Below are 20,122 nucleotides of genomic sequence, written 5' to 3' on the forward strand. Positions count from 1 at the left end.
CTCTACTGAACTGAATAAAAATAAGAACACATTTCATTTCAAACCCTAGTTATGCTATAAAAATGGAATCAGAATATGTCGATATACTAAACGAAGCAACTCTATCCAGTAAACCTAAAATGCAACTAGGAGAAACGCGAGATTGCAATATTTAAAATTAATAGTAATTTTCCTCATACTTTCGTCAATCTTTGTTGCTGTGGTGGTTTGTTTTTGCTTCTTCCTTGTAGAATTTTCTCGCGATTCTTTTTCAGTAGTGGTTTCCGCAAAGAGCATGAGTGAAGTTTGAGTGATTTTGAGAGAGATTCGAAGAGAACGAGTAGTTTCGTGTTGAAGAAAAAGTAACGTTTTTTTATAATGAAACGTAAATAAAGCAACGGAGGTTTCTGTCTCTTTGGTACGTGGAGTCACATTTTATTAATGAGCCTGAGTGAATTTGGGTTTGGGCCAACTTGAATAACTTAAATATACATTTTATATGGATGTGCAGTATGAATGTTTTGTTTTTTAAGAAAAATTATTACTCGATGAAATACAAAAAGAAAATCTTTCTTAAGAATCAAATTTCTAATTTTCTTCTAAACACGAAAAGGCAATTTTATCCTCAGTTAAAAGGTTTTACACCGAGTCAAATCAGGTGCCACACAAAATTCGCTTGGCCTTTTACAGCCACGCTGTTTCACTCATCTCTCTCTCTCTAACAACCTTTCTCAAGCTCCCCCAGTGGAAACAATATTAGCAGCTAAAAAGGTGCTACACATTCATTCGTCGCCACTGATTGAGGTTGGAGCTTTCTCATTATCTTTTTATTTTTGCCGCTTCTGCTATTACATTTTTTTTCTTTTTGTTTGGTCTTTGTTTGATCTTTTAGTTTAGCTTAGTTTCGATTCCTTCAATTGTAGAGAGAAATCTTATGCATCTCGCAATAAGTTAGTTATGCGGCGTCGAAATGTCTTATCTAATAATTTTGTTAGCTGGTTAACGGTTCTAGTTTGTTTCGTTTTCTAAATTAATTTAGTTTGGTTGATATATATTGTTTTTTCTGGAAGTTTTTTGGGGAATGATTTCGGGTGTTTGAGAGAGGTTAAGCCAGGTTTGTGTTTGGTGATTGATTATGCAACTACGTATTTGGATATGGATTCACATTTAAGAGCTCTGTGAATTCAATGTCAGATGTGTGTGGAGTTTGGAGCTTGGATTGAGTGAAAAGCTTGTGTCTGATGGACGCCTTTAGTTTGCAAAGACCAAGGGCTAAGGTTAAACTCATTCAATGGTAGAAAAAAGAATTGTTTTGTGCACAAGTTGAGAAGTGATTGGAAGACGGGAATTGTTCTTGGGAATGTATTTAGTATATGTGCTATAGTTTGGCTCAGTACAAGAAAAGTATTTGCTTTCCTTTATTATTTTTTTATTTTTTCCATTCGGGTTTTGGATATCATTGGAGCATTGCTGTCTTGGTAGGTTATTGGATGTGCTTGATTCATTTAATCATAAAATCCATGGCTTAGCTTAGTGTGTTGCTATGGCAGGCAGGGGACTTTCCTGGAAGTGTTTGCACATCTCAGCGATGGTGCCCTTGAGATTTTAGAGTTGTTTTGTACTTTTGTTCTTCAAACCTTCTTTATAAGATAAAATGTAAAGTACTGATTTGGTCTTCAAGATTTTTGTCAAAAATCAAAATTGTTTCCAAAATTGTTTTATTTTCCAAATGTCCCTAATGTTGCAATAAACTTTCAAAGTGACCTTCCATTAAGAAATGTTAATTTTTAGACAAATTTGCTCCTAGTGAGTCCCCAATCATAATCCTAACCTAAATCTAAATTCTTTGTTATGTTGGTGGCTTTAGTAAAGGTGGAATGTAGATTTGTTATTGCTGATGGTGATGGGGATAAATTTGGAGCTCCCAAATTGGCAGAGACATTATTTATTTATTTTTTTTAAAAAACCAACAATTTTGGTACCTTGTTATTGGGTCTGGTGTAACGAGTTCGTTTGAGGCAGACTGGTGCAGAAACTCCCACATTACACAGGGTTTGGGGAAAGATTACACCCGAAGAGTGTAATGTAGGCAATCTGACTTGACAGAGGCATTTGCATAGCTTGAACCCATGAGCTTGAGGCCACATGAAGACAACTTAACCATTGCTCCAAGGTTACCTTTCTAATGAGTCTGTTTGAGGCATTACCTTAAAGTTCAAAGTGTGGAAATCCTTGATCCAACAAGGTGACTTTTAACCTAAGATGCATGGGTACACTTTTTCTTTTTTAAACAAATATCCTTGAAGAGATGCATGGTCTCAATTAGAATTAAGTGGATCTAATCCAATTTCAAAGGTTTGTTCTTGGGTGGAGGGGTGCCACAATCATTTACGAAGGCCATCTACACCTTATGTATAGGCAATATGAGACTCGAACAAATCCCCCTCCCTGTTGACATATTGCACCGGACATTTTGAGTATAAAGTTTGCAGGATTGGATATCCGTGGATCGCTTATAAATAGCCGTAAGACAGGATCTGATAACATATCGGAATTGTGTTTAATTTATTTTCAAAAGTTGTTTGAAGAGTTTCTCAGTTTACATATGGATACTGGCTACGTATTCTGGTACCAGTACTTTGGTACACTTTGATGTACTCCATACATGTGTTTGTGTCTTTATGGTATTTCTTGGTCAAGCATTATAATAAGCCAATATCAGTCTAGTATTATATTGGTTCATGGAAAACATCAAGTATTGACTTATGCCAATACCACCATTTTAAGCATTTGCTGTTACCGTAATGTATAATGCGATGTTCAAGTGAAAACTTGGTATCAGATCACTATGACAATGGTATTCATCTTATCATTTATTTATTTATTATTTCTATTGTAACTTTTTAACATTCTAGTTATCTTCTCTACTGGAATCTCAATTTAGAATATTGTGGTACCACGTATGTGCAACTGCACTAGCTGGATTTCATCAACATAGCTTTTTATAAGGTCAAGGTGGTGGACCTAAGTTTTTATAAAACCATGAGATGCAACAAAGTATTCAACTTTTGGAAATTATCAGTTTCTCATATTGCTAATTACTTACGAATATTATTTTTTTGTTATGCCATGTGAGTTGTACATGGTTGAAGTAAATTATTTAATTTAGTATAATACCATTTGTATTTTCTTTATTTACTCCTAGATATTGTCATAGATTTTGCAATGCACCGTGTGGGTAGTTCTGGTAACACAGCAAACAACTCAACTCGCCCTAGAAAGGAGAAAAGATTAACTTATATTTTGAATGATGCTGATGATACAAAGGTGAACTTATTATCTTTTTGTTCTGTTTCCATTTGTTTCTTGTAATTTCTATCTTTATCTCCAGGAATATTTTCTTTTACATTTGCCTATAAACCTGTCAGCTAGATGCGATTGATTATTTCCTTCTTAAGAGTTGACAGCATTATGTATGCTTCACTTGGGTACCTAATCTTAGCTAGGTACTTAAAATTATACTGAGAGTGGTGTTATATAATGGATGCTTGCTCTGCATTAATCATGCATTCTTGTACATTCTAGTTTGTAACTTATTAAAATTTGAAAAATTTCTTTGTTATTTATCTTACTCACTTGAATGCTGGTTCCTTTCTGCAGCATTGTGCAGGCATAAATTGTTTGGTTGTACTCAAGTCTGCAGTCTCTGATGTGTCCGATTATCTCTTCACTGGGAGCCGTGATGGCAAGCTAAAACGATGGTCACTAGGTGATGATGCCGCGACGTGCTCTGCTACTTTTGAATCTCATGTTGATTGGGTAATTCTTATATTTATTCATTTTAATTTTCTTCTTTTTCATTTATTAGTGACACTCGATTTATTAATTAACCTTCAGAAGATGTTTATTTTTTTCAACCTATGGTTACTCCTCTAATTATTTAACATTTTCATAGGATTATTTAACATTTTCATAGGATGGAATTTATGAGTATAAATGTTAATTATGCATGCATTGTCTTGCTTGAATACCCAATCTCTGTGGTCCTGTTGAAGTTGTATATAATGGAGCATGAGGTAGCTGCTTACTATGCAGTATACCTCTATTCCTCATTCATAGGATGTCTTGGATTGACCTGTTTATGATATCTGATTGAAATGTATATATTTTTCTTGTACTTAATCTGTAAGTTTGTAATGGTTGAATCTTGATATAGCATTTTTGTTTCATTTTGTAGAGTGCTTCATCAATCATACCTATAGTTAATGTACTTTTTAATTGCCTTTAGTAATTTCTTTTCTCTTCTTTTTCTTCCCCTTATGATATTACGATGTCAGTAGTCTTATTATAGTAGAAAAGTCAAATCTGAGATGGTAATGTAATAAAAGCCCCTTGGTCTCTGTTGTATACAGAAATGATTCTAAACTCACAATTGAAATCTGTTTGAATACTGAAAGAGAAAATTTCTAGTCTGTGAGTTCCTGAACTTCTCTTAACTGTTATTTCATCATGTGTCGTTTCATACTCTTTCCTTGTCAATGTCTTTTGTTTGGGTAAATATACCTCACAAGTGATTCCAGTTGCTAGTTTCTTCAGATCTTTTCAATTAAAGGCCCTTGAATGTTCACAATTACACGCTAAATCAGTTGATATGGAAATAATGAACTCCCCGTGCCAACAAAACATGATACTGACACAGTTCGTAAAAGAATTGAAGTATAATTTTAGCATTTATTCTTAATTTTTCAGGTTAATGATGTAGTTCTTGTGGGAGATGGTACACTTGTTTCTTGTTCATCAGATACTACCCTTAAGGTCTGTTGATTGCTTGCTGTTATTTTGTCTAGTCTATTCACTCTCTTCTCCTAGTATTCCCAGTTGATTTAACTCTTTTCTCCATTTAATCGGATTGCTGTATGTTTGTGCCAGACATGGAATGCCTTGTCCAATGGAGTTTGTAATAGGACACACTGCCAACACTCAGATTATGTTACTTGCCTTGCAGCGGCTGAAAAAAATGTAAGCATTTCAAACTTTCACATTGTTTTTACTAGCAGAACCAGCTAATGGTTCATGTTCTGGTTTGCTCTGTGCTTGAGTTAAATCTAATAGATAGTTTAGTTGACTTTAAAGTTTGTATCTTATAAAATCCATTTTCTAATCCTTTAATAGTCTAATGAATTTTAGAGCAATATCATTGCCTCTGGTGGCCTTGGCGGGGAGGTATTTATATGGGATCTTGAAGCTGCACTTGCTTCAAAGTGCAATGATATTATGGATGATGAAACTTCAAATGTTATCAACGGTTCTTGCAACTCAAAATCTACTATAGCCTTACGAAGCAGCAGCTCAAGTAACAGTATATCCTTGCACAGTACTCAAACTGAAGGATACATTCCAATTGCTGCAAAAGGCCACAAGGAGTCTGTTTATGCTTTGGCAATGAATGAAGTTGGAACCCTTCTTGTCTCTGGTGGCACAGAAAAGGTAGAATGTTACGTTCTATTGAGGCTGCTGCTTTTTACTTTGGAATTTAAACGGCGTTTAGTTGAATTATATTTTATTGAATCTTATAATATATCTTGTGTGATGTTGTCTCTACTATGAAGAGCATGGCTTATTTATTTCTACTTTATTTTCATCTAGGTTGTCCGTCTGTGGGACGCAAGATCCGGATCAAAAACTTTGAAGCTAAAAGGACATACAGATAACATCAGGGCTCTTCTTCTGGATCCTACTGGGAGGTTTGTTGAGTGACTATATAAATTTTCACAAAATATTTGACCAATTTCTCCATCACTGCCCCTTTCATACCAACAGTTGTTTACTGGGATTTGGGTTATGATCTTACTCTTGTGCCTTGTCCTTTTTATTTATTAATTTTAGATTCTATCTCTTCCTGTTATGATTGTCCTCACATGGTATTTCTATATATTGCCACAACTTCTTGCAACTATGCAAGTAAGCAACAGTATTTTCATTGGCATTTTCGCTACATATTGCTATGGTTGATGGTATACTGAATGGTATGTTGTTTGGTGTATTTTGTATTGCATATGACTAGGCACCTTTCATTTTCTAAATTTTGTTAGATTGAATAGCAAAGTACTTTTGTCATACAACAGCTAAAGATTCTTTTAGCATTCATCATGGCAGGTTTTGTATATCAGGATCTTCAGACTCTATGATAAGGTAGTGTGTGTATACATTGTTATAAGTATTTTTGTTTATTATATCTGGTTGACCCATCTCGCCATTTTGCCATATAGGCTTTGGGATCTTGGTCAGCAGCGTTGTATCCACTCTTATGCAGTTCATACAGATTCTGTCTGGGCTCTTGCCAGCACTCCTTCATTTAGTCATGTTTATAGTGGTGGTAGAGACTTATCAGTGAGTGCAGTTTTCCTTTAAAAATAACCTTTAAGTAATGATGCCTTGATGTGACGTCTTCTATTGAAATCATGAGCACATGTTCTAATCGCTAATTCTTTTCTACCTCCAGTTATACATTACAGACTTGCAAATGAGGGAAAGTGTTTTGCTTTGTACAGGCAAACACCCCATACTTCAGTTAGCTTTGCATGATGATAGCATATGGGTTGCATCAACTGATTCTTCTGTTCATAGATGGCCTGCTGAAGGGCGCAACCCTCAAAAGATTTTCGAAAGTGGCAATTCTTTCTTAGCTGGAAATTTGTCCTTTTCGAGAGCGAGGGTGTCACTAGAAGGATCTACTCCTGTATGTTACATTTATCTCTCAATTTCAATTTTCCAATTTTATTATTTTGTCTACTAGTGCTGTACAACTCTGAATATGGGCTTCTAAAGATGAAGCATATTTGGCATTCCTTTGTAGTTCTTCCTTTTTGGTATACACAGATCTATCTTCCAAAGAAGTTTCTTTTCAAATTTAGATGTTCTTTTGGTTTTGGGGAGCTAATACTTTTGCATCTTGTTGCTGCCATTATAAATATCGTTAGGTTCCTGCATATAAAGAACCAACCTTGACTATTCCTGGTATCCCTGCTATAATACAGCATGAAGTTTTAAATAATAAGAGGCATGTCCTGACAAAGGTAATAATACCATTACCCATTAATAATTAATATTATTCTACTGTTAGTTTCATAATCTTTCTGTGTTATGCACACTGCTGATAAATGGCTTTCTTTATAGGATTCCTCGGGTTCAGTGAAATTGTGCGAAATTACTAAAGGTGTTGTTATTGAAGATTTTGGGAAGGTAAGAATTGGTGTTACTTTTGATGGATAACCTACACATTAGTCTTGTTTGTAGGAATACGCTTAGCTATAGTTTTCATTATTTGCAAAGTTCTAGCTGATGGACCTCATTTGTGATTTTCAAAATATTTCATGCTTCACATGTGAACATTTAGGTTTCGTTGGAGGAGAAAAAGGAAGAGCTGTTTGAGATGGTATGATGATATGCTTACTGATAATTTATACATGATCATGTTCTTTATTTGGTTTTTAGTTTAATTTATTCTGGCTTCTTTTTTTTTATATAAAAAAAATAATTGTGTACCTTAATATTTTAGGCAAGCCTGAAGAGGATAAGGTAAATGGATGAATTATTAGTCATGTACCTCTCCTTCTTTTAATATTTCTTTACATATATAACTGTGACAATCAATTTGCAGCCTATGTAATTAATAATAATAATAATGTTGAGTTTATACCGTTGTTGACATCGTTCATCTACATTCTTGTGTCATCGATTACAGTCAGTAAAACATAATGGTTTTCCTTATGTATTTATTTGGGTAGACAAAGATCTTCCCAATTTTATTCTTTGTTCCATAGTTGTCAAACCGGACTGGCTGATTTGGCAGGAACACCAGTGAACTGGACCCCTGGTTTGATGTTTTGAGCACTCATGCAATTAAATAAACCAATCACCAATCAGACCAGTAAAGCTGGTCAGAACTGCACATGTTAACTAGATGGGTCAGCAGTTGGGACATGCGCACATGACATCATGTTGATGTCAGTGTGTGCGCGCCAATTATAAAAAAGTGGCTCCCCTGGGTTCAAGCAAGGGACCTTGAGGATGTGTAACAACTTGACAACCACTTACTAAGCTGTTCCTTGTTATACAGTTTTTATTTTTTATTTATTTATTATTATTATTATTATTATAAATAAGAAATATGTTACATAACTAATAGATGATGGGACATAATGACGTCGTTTGATCCATGTAGTTGACCCCACCTATTGGGATAAGGTTTAGTTGTTGTTGATAGTTATATATTACACAACTGATATTAAATTATATTTTTAAATATTGTATTAATTAGTTTTATTTAAATGGTTCAACTAGTGACCCACTGGTTGAACCATTGAGTAACTCCAGTGTCTTGACCGGATCAATTGCTGGTCCGTGTCTGATAACTATGCTTTCTCCTGTCTGCCAGAATTATCCTTGCCATGTTCTAATATCATGAATGTAGTATTTATTTAAAAGTTATATTTCTGTGGAGGTTTTCTATTATGTGCTTCTATGGTTATCAGATGTAGGAGGGTTGTGGACTCATTGAGAATGCCAACAGTCTACCAACTTTCGAAATTGGTACCTGCTTTAAATATATCACAGCAATTAATGATTGTTCCTGTTACTCTACAGGTCAACTTGGCTCGTGAAACCCTCAAAGGTCTCTTTGCTCAGTGGTTGATAGAACAAAAGAAAAGAACAGGAAGCCCAGCTTCTGCTAACGGAGATTTGAAGGATATTGCTACTAAATGTCATGCTCATTCAGGAGTTGAGGTTGATGGTAGTTCTGAGAATGATGCTATGGTTTATCCTCCGTTTGAATTCTCAGTTATTTCCCCTCCTTCCATTGTTACGGAGGGAACTCATGGAGTTCCATGGAGAAAGAAAATGACCGACTTAGATGGAACTGAGGATGAGAAAGACTTGCCTCTGTGGTGTTTGGATTGTTTATTGAATAACCGACTACCTCCTAGAGAAAATACTAAGTAACTTTTTACCTTCCGGTTCCTTTCCTTTTTGTAAAAAGATGCTGCAGGTAACTCATGCTTGTAGTAGCAAGGAAGAAATCTTGCTCACAGGCCGCCAATTTCCACATTTTGTTAACGCAGTGTGATTGATATTTTCCCAGATTCAATATTAATTTTATTATAAGAGCTCAAAAGACATATCTTAGGTTTGCGTTGATGATTTTAAGTTTCTATTTTCTGAATGACAACTAGATACACTAACAAAACACAATTGTACTTACCATGCCACTCTTAAGAGAAAATAGTTTGCACATTTGAGCTGTAAAAATCTGCTTTCTCAATCCAATGGTGTCTGATGATTGCTTTTCCATGTTGCTCATTGCATTTTTGAACATCTTTAACTTTTGTCCTTTCCAGTAAAGGATTGCTTTTATTTTGTTTGGTCTTACTTTTATAGACCTCTGCATAACTTTGTGGATTTGAGTTTCTGACCATGGTAGCAATTATGTCTGGAAATCTAAGTGATTATCATTGGTCTTGGACCAGTTGTATAATATTCTCTTTAATGTGAATTCTTTTATCTTTTTTGATAACATCTGCAGATGCAGTTTCTTTTTGCATCCATGTGATGGTTCAATTGCTCAGATCCTCACTCAAGGGAAGCTAAGTGCTCCACGAATATTAAGAGTTCATAAAGTAAGCTTTAATATTTCATAATATTTGGCAAATGGAAATTGTTTCCCTCTCATTTCTATTGTTATTTTATCATTTAACTGACTTGATGGATTGTAAAGAAAGTTGGGTTGTGGAAAATACCGTAGAATCTTGCCTCAAATAATTTGGTCACATGAGAAGATTTGTAGAAGCCCCATTAAGAAGTTTAGATCAATTCGAGAATAGCCCAATATTAGAAGTATAGGAAGGCTAAAAAACGATACTAAAAGTTATAGCTGTTAGAATCTTGCACATTACATGGATGCGTAGTTGACTATGATCCTTTTTTCAAAAGATTTATTGCTTTGTTTCTAAATGCATTTTGTGAGCATATTTCACCTAGACAATTTTTTTTTTCGGAGCATTCAATTGAACTATTCTTTCTTCTTTTACCTTTTTTCCCTAGGTTGTTACTTATGTTTTAGAAAAGCTGGTGCTTGACAAACCACTTGATAATGGGAATGCTGATGGAAATGTTGCCCCTGGACTTGCTGGGTCACAGATACAGCACCAAGCAGTTCGGGAGGGACCTACTCGATCTGGATCCAAGTCCTGGCAAAAGATTAGGCCTTCTATTGAAATTTTGTGTAACAATCAGGCAAGTTATTTGTTCTCATAAATGCAGTCTAATGACAATGTAAATAATCAACCGTGCTATGTGCACTCAAAAACTCAGATTCCAAATCAGCCACCCATATAGAATATATGTTAGGAACGCAAAATACACATTAAAAGTGTCTAAAAGAATACAAATATGTGATCGCTGATTTTTTTGTAAAATAGCGTTTTTGGTAAACAATAGAGTTTTCTAGGGGTTTTACTTGGGAAGTTTGTGATCTATTTTAATATTATTAGCCTACACATCCATCCATTGATATGTTCTTTAGAATCCATTGGCTATCGTGATTGCAATTTGTTGCCAATTGTGATGTGCCATACACATTATAAAAGGCATATCATACTATTACGTACCCTAGTAATGATGAAAGTGGGAAAGAAGGTTCAAATGAGGAAGCAATAGAGGTAGCACCAGGGTCCAAGCCTTATTCACGGAGAATTCCATCTCTTCCTTTTTCTTACAACAGAAAGAATAAGAAAAAAGAAAAGCAAATGATGAGGGACCACCAGATATGCAACAAATCCTGCCAGATGGTAGAGGTAGTGGGATGGGTGTGTGATCCTAGGGTAATTCTGTCTTAGGAAAGATAGGAGAGTTGGTTATATATAGGAATGGAAATGAGTTAGGGTATCTAGAAGAAAAAAAATAGAAGAATACTAGAAGGGTAGTCTCTCGAATGCTACCATCACCATTTTCTTTCTATTATTTCTTGCATTTAAATATAATTCCAAAATCTACAAATTGTTATCACTCTGATTCACTCTCTATATAAGCCTTTATTTATCACTTGGTCCTATTTCCTTTATTTCTCGGTACCAGTTGTTACAACTGGCATCAATGCTATCAATTTAGGGAGAGCTTCTTGGATGGTCTCTAAACTGTGCTCTAGCTGCAGTGAAGGTTAGGATGGATTCGTTGGAGAGCCAGATTCTAGAACAAATTGAAACGTGTAGCTGATAATGAAGCAGCTCTAGGATCTAAGCAACTAGTGAAGGTGAACTCAGGAAGGGTATCGGCACCACACGGACTGAAGGAACCCAAACATGAATGAAGATTAGAATGACGAGAGAACAGAGATTTTGGCTCCTATTCGTGCAGATACTGTGAAGGTGGGGATTCCATTGTTTGACGAAGAGGATGCATGTGGATGGCTTGTCTGAGTAGAGGGATTTTTTTTTTTGGGTTTCTCAGAGTTAGAAGCTCAATGTAGTGATTTCTCTGAACAGATAGGTTCTTGCTTTGAGTAGTGGGAGGAACAAACACAAGCAGGACTGTTCTAAAGGAGTTCCAACCAGCCCCCAGGAGCACTAGTGAACCCATTGGAACCATTGTTGGAGATCCGACAGGTGGGGTCAATGATGCAATACCGCTGAGACTGAGTTAGTAGCTCGAACTCAATGAAACCTGGGAAACGAGACCCTCATGTATATTTTCATGAATGGATTGAAACCAAAGGTAAGAGCTGATGAATCGAGCCCATGCAATTGACAATCGTAATTTGACTTGGTGCGATACGGGTGTGTTTACACGAGGGAGACGAGGGGAAACAATGACGTGATTGGAAGGAGTAGGTCGAATTCGATTCTCGCCTCGACCTGACCTGGGGTTGCAGTAGTGGGTCTAGCCCAGGGAAGACCCAGTCTGTTGGGGCTAGCATCAGCAATTATAACCCAAACAAGGGAAAGGTGGCACACTTTTCCAATGAAGGACAATGTAAGGGGTTTTGTTTCAAATTTGGAGGAAAATGGAATCTTGAACATATTTGTCAACACAAACAATATCAGATTCTATTGATGGGTGATAGAGTTTGAGAATCAGAGATAAAGTGAAGAGAGAGAGAATAGAGAATGGATATTCTGTTATATTTTTACCAAATTAATGCTCAGCTCAGTATATACTTGGTTAGAACATATGGAGCAGAAGTGCATTCCACTCTTTAGTTAGAGTCTCTGACAGGTCTAACAGATTCGGATCCATCTAAACTTGGACCCTTCTAGAACTTCTCTTCTGCTTACTCTATTAATGGGAGATGAGGGAGAAAATGGTGTTGCCGAGGAAGAAGGCTTTAGCCATGTTATTGACGAGTTAGAGGGAGCATAACATAGTGGTGGACTGGTGGTGTTAGTAGGTTCAGGAGCTGAAGTCAATTTCATTTCTACTAAAGTAGTGCGAAAATTGTATCTACCTTTGAGGAAGAAGAGAACAAGATCACATGATTGTACTGAAGGAGGGTGGTGCTAAAAACCCACACGTATGTCCCTACAGGTATCCCCTTTGTCAGAAAAATGAAATAGAGATTATTGTTGATGAATTGTTGCAATCAGGTGTGATAAAGCCAAGTACTAGTATTTTTTCAAGTCTTGTTATTGTAGTGAAGAAAGAAGAAGTTTGGAGGTTGTGCTTAGATTAAAAAGCCCTCAAGATAATCGTCCCCAATAAATTTCTGATTTCGATAATTGTTGAATTACTAGATGAGAGTGGAGGGATGCAGATTTTTTCCAAATTGCATTTGAAGTCCAGGTACCACCAAATTCAGTTGAATGAGGATGATATTCGCAAAAGAATATTTTGTACTCATGAAGGGCATTATGAATTTTTGGTAATGCCCTATGGGCTTACTAGTTCTCCTTCACCTTCCAAGCCCTCACGAACAAGGTTTTAAGGCCATATTTGAGGAAATTTTTACTGGTTTTCTTTGATGATATTCTCATATACAGCCCTGACTCCCACTCACATGTTGCATTTGCGGACTGTTTTTGAGATATTGCAGCAGCAGCAATTATTTGTGAATATCAAGAAGAGTTGCTTTGCACCAGCCAAGGGAGTTGCTGTTGATCCAAAGAAAACTCGGGATATGCAAGATTGGCCTGTCTCAAACAACCTCAAGAGTCCAGGAGGATTCTTGGGATTGACTGGTTATTATGGAAGGTTTGCGAAGGGTTATGGAAAGACTGCATGTTCATTGACTCAGTTGCTCAAGAAAGACAATTTTCGATGGGGGATAGAAGCTCAAGAGGCATTTAAGACTTACAAGGATGCCATGACATCTTTACCTTTTTTGGCAGTTCCCTCATTTGAGAGTTTGTTATATGTAGGAGTGGAAAATTGAGGTAGCAAATCCAGAAGAAAAGAATTGAAGAATAGGAGAGGGGCAGTGTCACAAATATTACCAGCACTCTTTTCTTTCTATTATTTTTTGCATTTCAATATAATTCCAAAAACCGAGAAGAAATGTTATCACCCTCAGCCTTTCTGCACTACCCCATCCTATTTCCTTTGTCTTGTTACCAACTGTTACATTGTTAGGGACTCGGGTATTATGGAGTCTCCAAAATCCTTCATCCAATAGTATGAGATACTTGATGCATATTTAAGGAAAGTGGTTCTTCTCCCATAATTGCTAGCTTCTAAGGTGGGCTCCCTACTTTCCTTAGATACTTAACAATAGTATCAAAGTTTTGGTTTTCGGCACCACAGAAAGGGATACCTATAGGCTGGATTAAGGTGAATACCGAATATTGATAGCCAACAGTCAATTGACTACCATTTGGTCAATGTCGAATTGTCGATAGAGTGAAGCCGCTGTGAACGTTGGCTCTGTAGAGGCGGTGTATTGTTAGAGACTTGGGTATTATGGGGTTCCCAAAGTCCCACATAGGATAGTATGGGATGCTTGATATTTAAGAAGAATGATTCTTCCCCATAACATCTAGTTTTTAAAGTCCAGTTCACCACTTTGCTTAGATACTTAACACAACAACAACAAAGCCTTATCTCACTAGGTAGGGTTAGTTATGCTTAGATACTTAGCACATACCCTTAGAATTTTGCACTTTCTCCAATGTTTTGGATTATAAACTTCGATGATGGATGATCAATAGCTTTGATGTGGTTGGCCTTCTTATTGCAAAAGTCAGTTCCTATTCAGTTCTTTGCAAAACAAAATATGCTCCTAGTCCTAGTAAAAAATAATACTTTTTTTAGGTAATACTTTATTGATCTTATTTTCACTTGTGATGAGAGGGCCAGCTAAATGAGACTTGAAAGAGCATTTTTTGCCCCGAAAAAGTTTTATGTACCACAATGGCCTTATTTTTTCCCAGTATACTAGATTTGTCTAACTGAAACCATAGAACACTTAAATTGAAGCCTTAAAATTGATCCGAGTAATTGTATTTCATATGTAGGTACTAGTTTTAGCTTTGTTCATACTGACTGTTTTTACTGCATATGTTTTAGTCATGTTAATTAGTTCCCACCTTTTCCCAAATGATTGCCGTACCGATTACTTTTTTATATTGATTCTCCCAAATAAACTAGAGAGAGTTTAGTGATCGATGGCGTTATTGACTAATTAATTTATTTGATGTTATCATATCAATTTTTCATTGAAGTATGGTTAGTGAACTGTTATTTGTTATTTCCAGATATTGCCTCCCGAAATGAGCTTAGCTACAGTAAAAACTTACATATGGAAAAGACAAGATGACCTAGTCCTAAATTACAGAGTGGTTCAAGGAAGGTGACAGCAAATTGCACATTTCAGAGGTTGGATAGCTCTTTGAGCCTTGCTTAGCTTTTCTCAGCTAAATCTGATATTATTGCTTTTATGGCTACGTTTATTCATTGTTATAAATTTTGCTGTTAGGTGGAAGTGGAAGATTTGGTATGATGGTATTCTGTAATCTATATTGTTTTGAGTCTAGCTGACATATGTCCTAAAGGTACATATTAAGGTTATAAATTAATTTCTTTAATAAAAATTATACAATATATAAGTTTTGGGTAAAGTAATTTTTTTGTTCCTAATGTTTGTGGTTTTTTTTTTCAAAAATACCCCTAACATTTAATTTCATTCAATTTTGTCTTTAACGTTTTCAATTTATGTCAAAATTACCCTGAATGTTAACTTCATCTAAAATGTGAGGGACAAAATTGAAACATTCAGGAGGTAATTTTGACATAAATTGAAAACGTTAGAGACAAAATTGAATGAATTGTAAAGGATAGGGACAAAATTGAATGAAATTAAACGTTAGAGGTATTTTTGAAAAAGATAATATTGGTGACAAAAAATATACTTTACTCTTAAGTGTTCAATGCATTTATTATGTTTTCAATAAAGTAAAAAATTTAAAAATTTTTATTAGTAGGAAAGTTAACATGTGCACAAAGGCTCTGTTTGTTTGTTGTCTAGAAGTGGACATAGATATAGAGACACAATAGTACATAGACATAAAAATACAAAAGTTTTAGATTTTGTTTGGTAACAAAACACACGACAAAACACAGAAGTTACACTCATCAAAATATCAAATTTACCCTGATCACCACAACTACCACCATCAGATGATTCTTCATCATCTATAATTAACAAGAAATCATAGCCCAGAAAAATCACCATAATAATCAACCAAAATCAGAAAAATCGAAAGACAAGCAGGGAAATGAGGGAGGCAGCGGGAGAAGGGAGCAGGGGCAGGGGCAGGGGCCGAGGCAGAGGCAGAGGCGCAGCGCAACACATCTGCATAGAGAAAGAGGGAAGATAGGAAGAAGGGAGGCAGCGAATAGTGAGAGGGAGGGAGGAAGGATGACAGACTTTGAACACAGAGAGCCAAAGGAGAATGAGTGGGACGAAGAGTGATAGAAGCGCAGTGGTAGAGGAACGAGGAGGGAAGAGCAGAGAGTGGTAAAAAACAGAAGGGCGGGGGGGTAGGATAAAATTGGCAATTTGAAAAATAATTAGGGATAAAAGTGTCAAAATTCATGTCTTATAAATTGTGTCTTAGTGTCTCAGCTTGAAAGGCAGACAGTGAAGATATGTATTTTGTGTGCATTTGTGCGCTACTATGTTCATAAAAAATCTGTGTCTTAGCAGACAAATAGTAGCATGTGTCACCGTGTCTATGTTTCTCATGGGCATGGAAAATTGGAAACTAACCAAACACTGCCCAAAGGCACATAGTAGCTAAACGATTTTTTTTTTTTTTAATAACTAATGCAACTCTTGTTCCCAAGTTAAATAATCTGGGGTCATAAAAGAACTTAGGCTTTTGAAAGAGAAGTAATTTTGGCAGAGTGTTGATCATTAATGTAGGCTTAGTAGGATGAGTTGTGTATAAATTTAAATTATACCGACTCTATATCATTTGCAGGTCTTCTTTCTCGTCATGATTTACAGACTATTGTTATTAATACTTGCAGCTTTTCTTGCTATTGTGTAAACTACTTCTGAGCATTGATTCTTCTTGGGAGGCCCCTTTGATCTGTGGCTTCATGGAAGATTTGCAAATCCCAAACACTGACTGATCATCAATTTTTTAGTGGTATTCTTCAAACCTGCTTGGATAGATTCTACTTTATTAGAGAGCTGTTACTATAAATTTTGAATGGAAAAGTTATATATCCAGCTGGTGTGCTTTCTTTCAATGGAGATGATGGAGTCATGGAAGTTTTGATCCTTGCAAGATATTTTCTAATGGACTCTGTTGAGGATTTAGAGGGGATCATGCTCGAGCTGGCATATATTCAAGTAGGTAGAAGGTTTAGATATGACAACGAAAGCATTGTACATTTGACTTGTGCTTAATACATAGCCATAGAAATTCTGTTCTCAAGGTGTATCTTCACATCTTCACTTGTTCTGCTTTCTTTGGTTTTGAAATTTTGTCAATTTTTCTAATTTTTATTATTACATTTAATTGTTCAGTTTAGTCATTTGATGTTTACTGCTAATGCTAGGCTTCTCTTCTCAGCTATCCTCAGTTCTTTCATGGGATTTAATCTCGTGCCATGTTCCTTTGTGGTTTATACATTTGAATTTTCACTCTGAAAGTGTACTCGTGTTTTCTCAGTGTAGAAATGTGTAACTGGAAACTGGAATAACACGGGACTTTTTTTTTTTTAAATGTTAAGGTTATTGCATTCCACTGATGTTTGCGAGAGTATTTATTATAATTTAGGTTTTTCTTTTTAATTTAAAATATATTTGTTTTTACCACTACTCATGTTGTGACTAGGCCACCCACTTCAGCTGAATCTGCAATAAAGTAAACTAGTAAATAATAAACTAGTAAATAAGGTGTAATATAGAAGGAAATGAAGTGTTTTCTTTTTGTGTATTCTTGTTTTGGTAAGTTGTGAAATAGGGTTGTGTGAGACTTGGTAACTGAGCTACCAAGTCATCAGGTACACTAGTTTTAGTAAATAATAGTAAATAATAGGGCTAAGTACTTTTTTAGTACTTAAGGTGTGAGGTCAAAATCAAAATCGTTCTCAACTTTTTTGTTATTAAAATTATTTTCAACATTACAAAACGTTATAAAATTATTATTTTCTATTTTAATTTTATTTTATTTTTTACCAAATTACTCTTAATAATTAATATAAATAATAAAAATAATATTAAAAAAATAAGAACAAAACCCTTCTCTCACCACCTACACTCCCACTTTCGTATCTCTTCCCTTTCTTCTCTCCCCATTCCTTTCCTCATAGAGTCATACCCCCCTCCTCCTGGCACCCCCATCTCCCCTCAGCACTCGGGCAGCGCACATACTTGACACTACCTCGGGCAGTGATGCACCGTTGCTCACTCTGGTGAGCCCAGCCCCTCCTGGCATTGAATCGGCCCCTCTCTCCTCTTCTTTGGATGGTGGCGATGAGGCTGATTCAGAAAGCACTTTCCACCGACGAGATCCGACGTGTTGTTTGACACGTCATTAATCTGTTCCCTCTTCATAGCAGCGACCGCTTGCTTTCTCCGCTCCACTACTAATGACTCGATGAACACTGCTCATGTTCAACGCTTCATTTCTATTTCTTGCCCTTGTTGGAGTACATTCCCTTCTCATTCGATTCAGTGCTGCCATGTACTTCCTTGGTTCAACTCCCCCGGATTGGCTCTACTCTATTCTCTTGATGTGGCGAATTCTCTGTAGCCTGGCCTCTCTTCGAATGGTAATTGCCAAATCTGCCAATTGATGAGCTAGTATATTCCCTTCTCTTGGAGAATAGCATCAATTTCTGCACACTTGCCTTTGGATTTACTAAAGATAAGCTATCATAAAACTGACTGAAATATAAAGGTGGGGGTGTTAAAGTAGAAAAGAACGATTTTATAACGTTTTGTAACGATGAGGGTGATTTTAATAACAAAAAAATGTTGGGGACGATTTTGATTTTGGCCTCAGACCTTAGGACGAAAAAAGTACTTAACCCTAAATAATACTACTTTTGCTATGTAGCCAATCAATCATCCGGCAGAGAACTGACGGGCGGAAAATTGTTAGTTAAGAATTTCTAATAAAATAACGTTGTAAATACAGTTCTTAACTGACTAAATTCCGCTTATCAATTTAAAAGGGGTTTGTCACAATTAAGAATAAAATACTGGGAGTAGAATTTTCAGGTCATTTTTCAACGAGTTGAAACAAGGTGCGAATTATTGATTAGGAATTTTTCTGATAGATTTTGAGTTGAAAAATGGAAAAATAAATAATTGAAAACTATGCAAGTAGCAATTAACAAGAGATGTTGTGTATTCAATTTAAAAAGTCTTGGCTAGGAGAAAATTAATTGGAGGTTCTATCCTCGTTGAATTTCTCAAGTGTAATAGTGAAAGTTGTTGTTCCAATTAGTGATCCTCTTGCAGTTACAAAGAAAGGTCAATTGGGTACACTAACTCTAATTCACAAGTCCTAGCCCCTTCCTAGGAAAGGACTAGAGTTAGTGGAAATAGAGTTAGACAACAATTTCAAAATTTAAATTAACACTTGAGTTTTCCAACTCAAGAAGTTCCAATTAATCAACTCCCAAGACAAGTTGAGAGTTTTAAGTCATAACATGAATGCTATTTTCATATAACATGGAGTAAGAGAAAATGAGAGACATGATAAATAAAATAAATTAACTAATAAAAATTTTAAAGCTAATAATTAATCGAATGAATTCGGACAAGAAATGGAATTAAAACTGAAATTGGCTAATTATATTAATAAATTAAAATTAAGAAAATCATAACATGAATCCTAACAATTGAATGGAAAAACACAAGAGTAAGGTAAGAGAAAAGTAAACTATAATGACGAAGACTTCTACTGAAGATAGTAGCAACTCTTTCTCAAGATCCAATCCAAGCAAAACTAAGAAAAATTATGATTAAACTGAGAACCCTATGAGAGCAAGTGTTTTCTCTAGAATTCTCTAAAAACTAAAACTAAAACTATGAGTGTATGAGAGTGTGTCAAGTCTCAACTACACCCTTGCATCTATTCTAGACTTTCGGGCCTGAAAATGGGTCAACCAGAGGCCCAAAAATTGCCCCCGGCGAATTCTGATATGTAGCACGTGACGGCCTTCCACGCGTACGCGTCATCCACGTGTGCGCGTCGATGTGCATTCCTCTAATCACGCGTACGCGTACTACGCGCGGGCGCGTCATTGCTTTGTCTCCTAACCACGCGTACGCGTGCTTTGCGCATGTGCGTCGTTGCTCTCCCTTGAGATCTTTAATTCCTTGTGTTCCTTTCTCTTTTGCATGCTTCTTTTCCATCATCCAAGCTATTCCTGCCCTGTAATCTCTGAGAACACTTACCACACATATCACGGCATCGAATGGAAATAAGAGAGGATTAAAAATAACGAATTAAAGGCCAAATAAGCATGTTTTCAATCGTAGCATCAATTTGGGAAGGAAAATGTAAAACCATGCATTTCATATGAATAAGTGTACAAAATATTGATAAAAACCATTCTATTTAGTACAAGATAAACCATCAAATAATGGTTTATCAATCTCCCCACATTTAAACACTAGCATGTCCTCATG

At 35.9% G+C, this 20,122-nt stretch overlaps 1 protein-coding gene across 1 annotated transcript; it reads left to right on the forward strand.

Annotated features, from left to right (window-relative positions):
• Nucleotides 1-622: 622 nt before the first annotated feature.
• Nucleotides 623-16,994, forward strand: LOC107465505 (uncharacterized). The gene is made up of 19 exons (XM_021132123.2): nucleotides 623-783; nucleotides 3,185-3,306; nucleotides 3,640-3,798; nucleotides 4,729-4,794; nucleotides 4,909-4,998; nucleotides 5,167-5,466; nucleotides 5,626-5,723; nucleotides 6,136-6,171; nucleotides 6,249-6,369; nucleotides 6,482-6,718; nucleotides 6,960-7,055; nucleotides 7,156-7,221; nucleotides 7,376-7,414; nucleotides 7,474-7,557; nucleotides 8,626-8,978; nucleotides 9,563-9,656; nucleotides 10,081-10,272; nucleotides 14,721-14,841; nucleotides 16,498-16,994. The coding sequence occupies exons 2-18, from the start codon at nucleotides 3,205-3,207 to the stop codon at nucleotides 14,817-14,819; spliced, it is 2,232 nt and encodes a 743-aa protein (XP_020987782.1). The 5' UTR covers nucleotides 623-783; nucleotides 3,185-3,204; the 3' UTR covers nucleotides 14,820-14,841; nucleotides 16,498-16,994.
• Nucleotides 16,995-20,122: the final 3,128 nt, after the last annotated feature.

Source organism: Arachis duranensis, chromosome 9 (assembly GCF_000817695.3).
Source record: "Arachis duranensis cultivar V14167 chromosome 9, aradu.V14167.gnm2.J7QH, whole genome shotgun sequence".
Lineage (NCBI taxonomy): Eukaryota > Viridiplantae > Streptophyta > Magnoliopsida > Fabales > Fabaceae > Arachis > Arachis duranensis.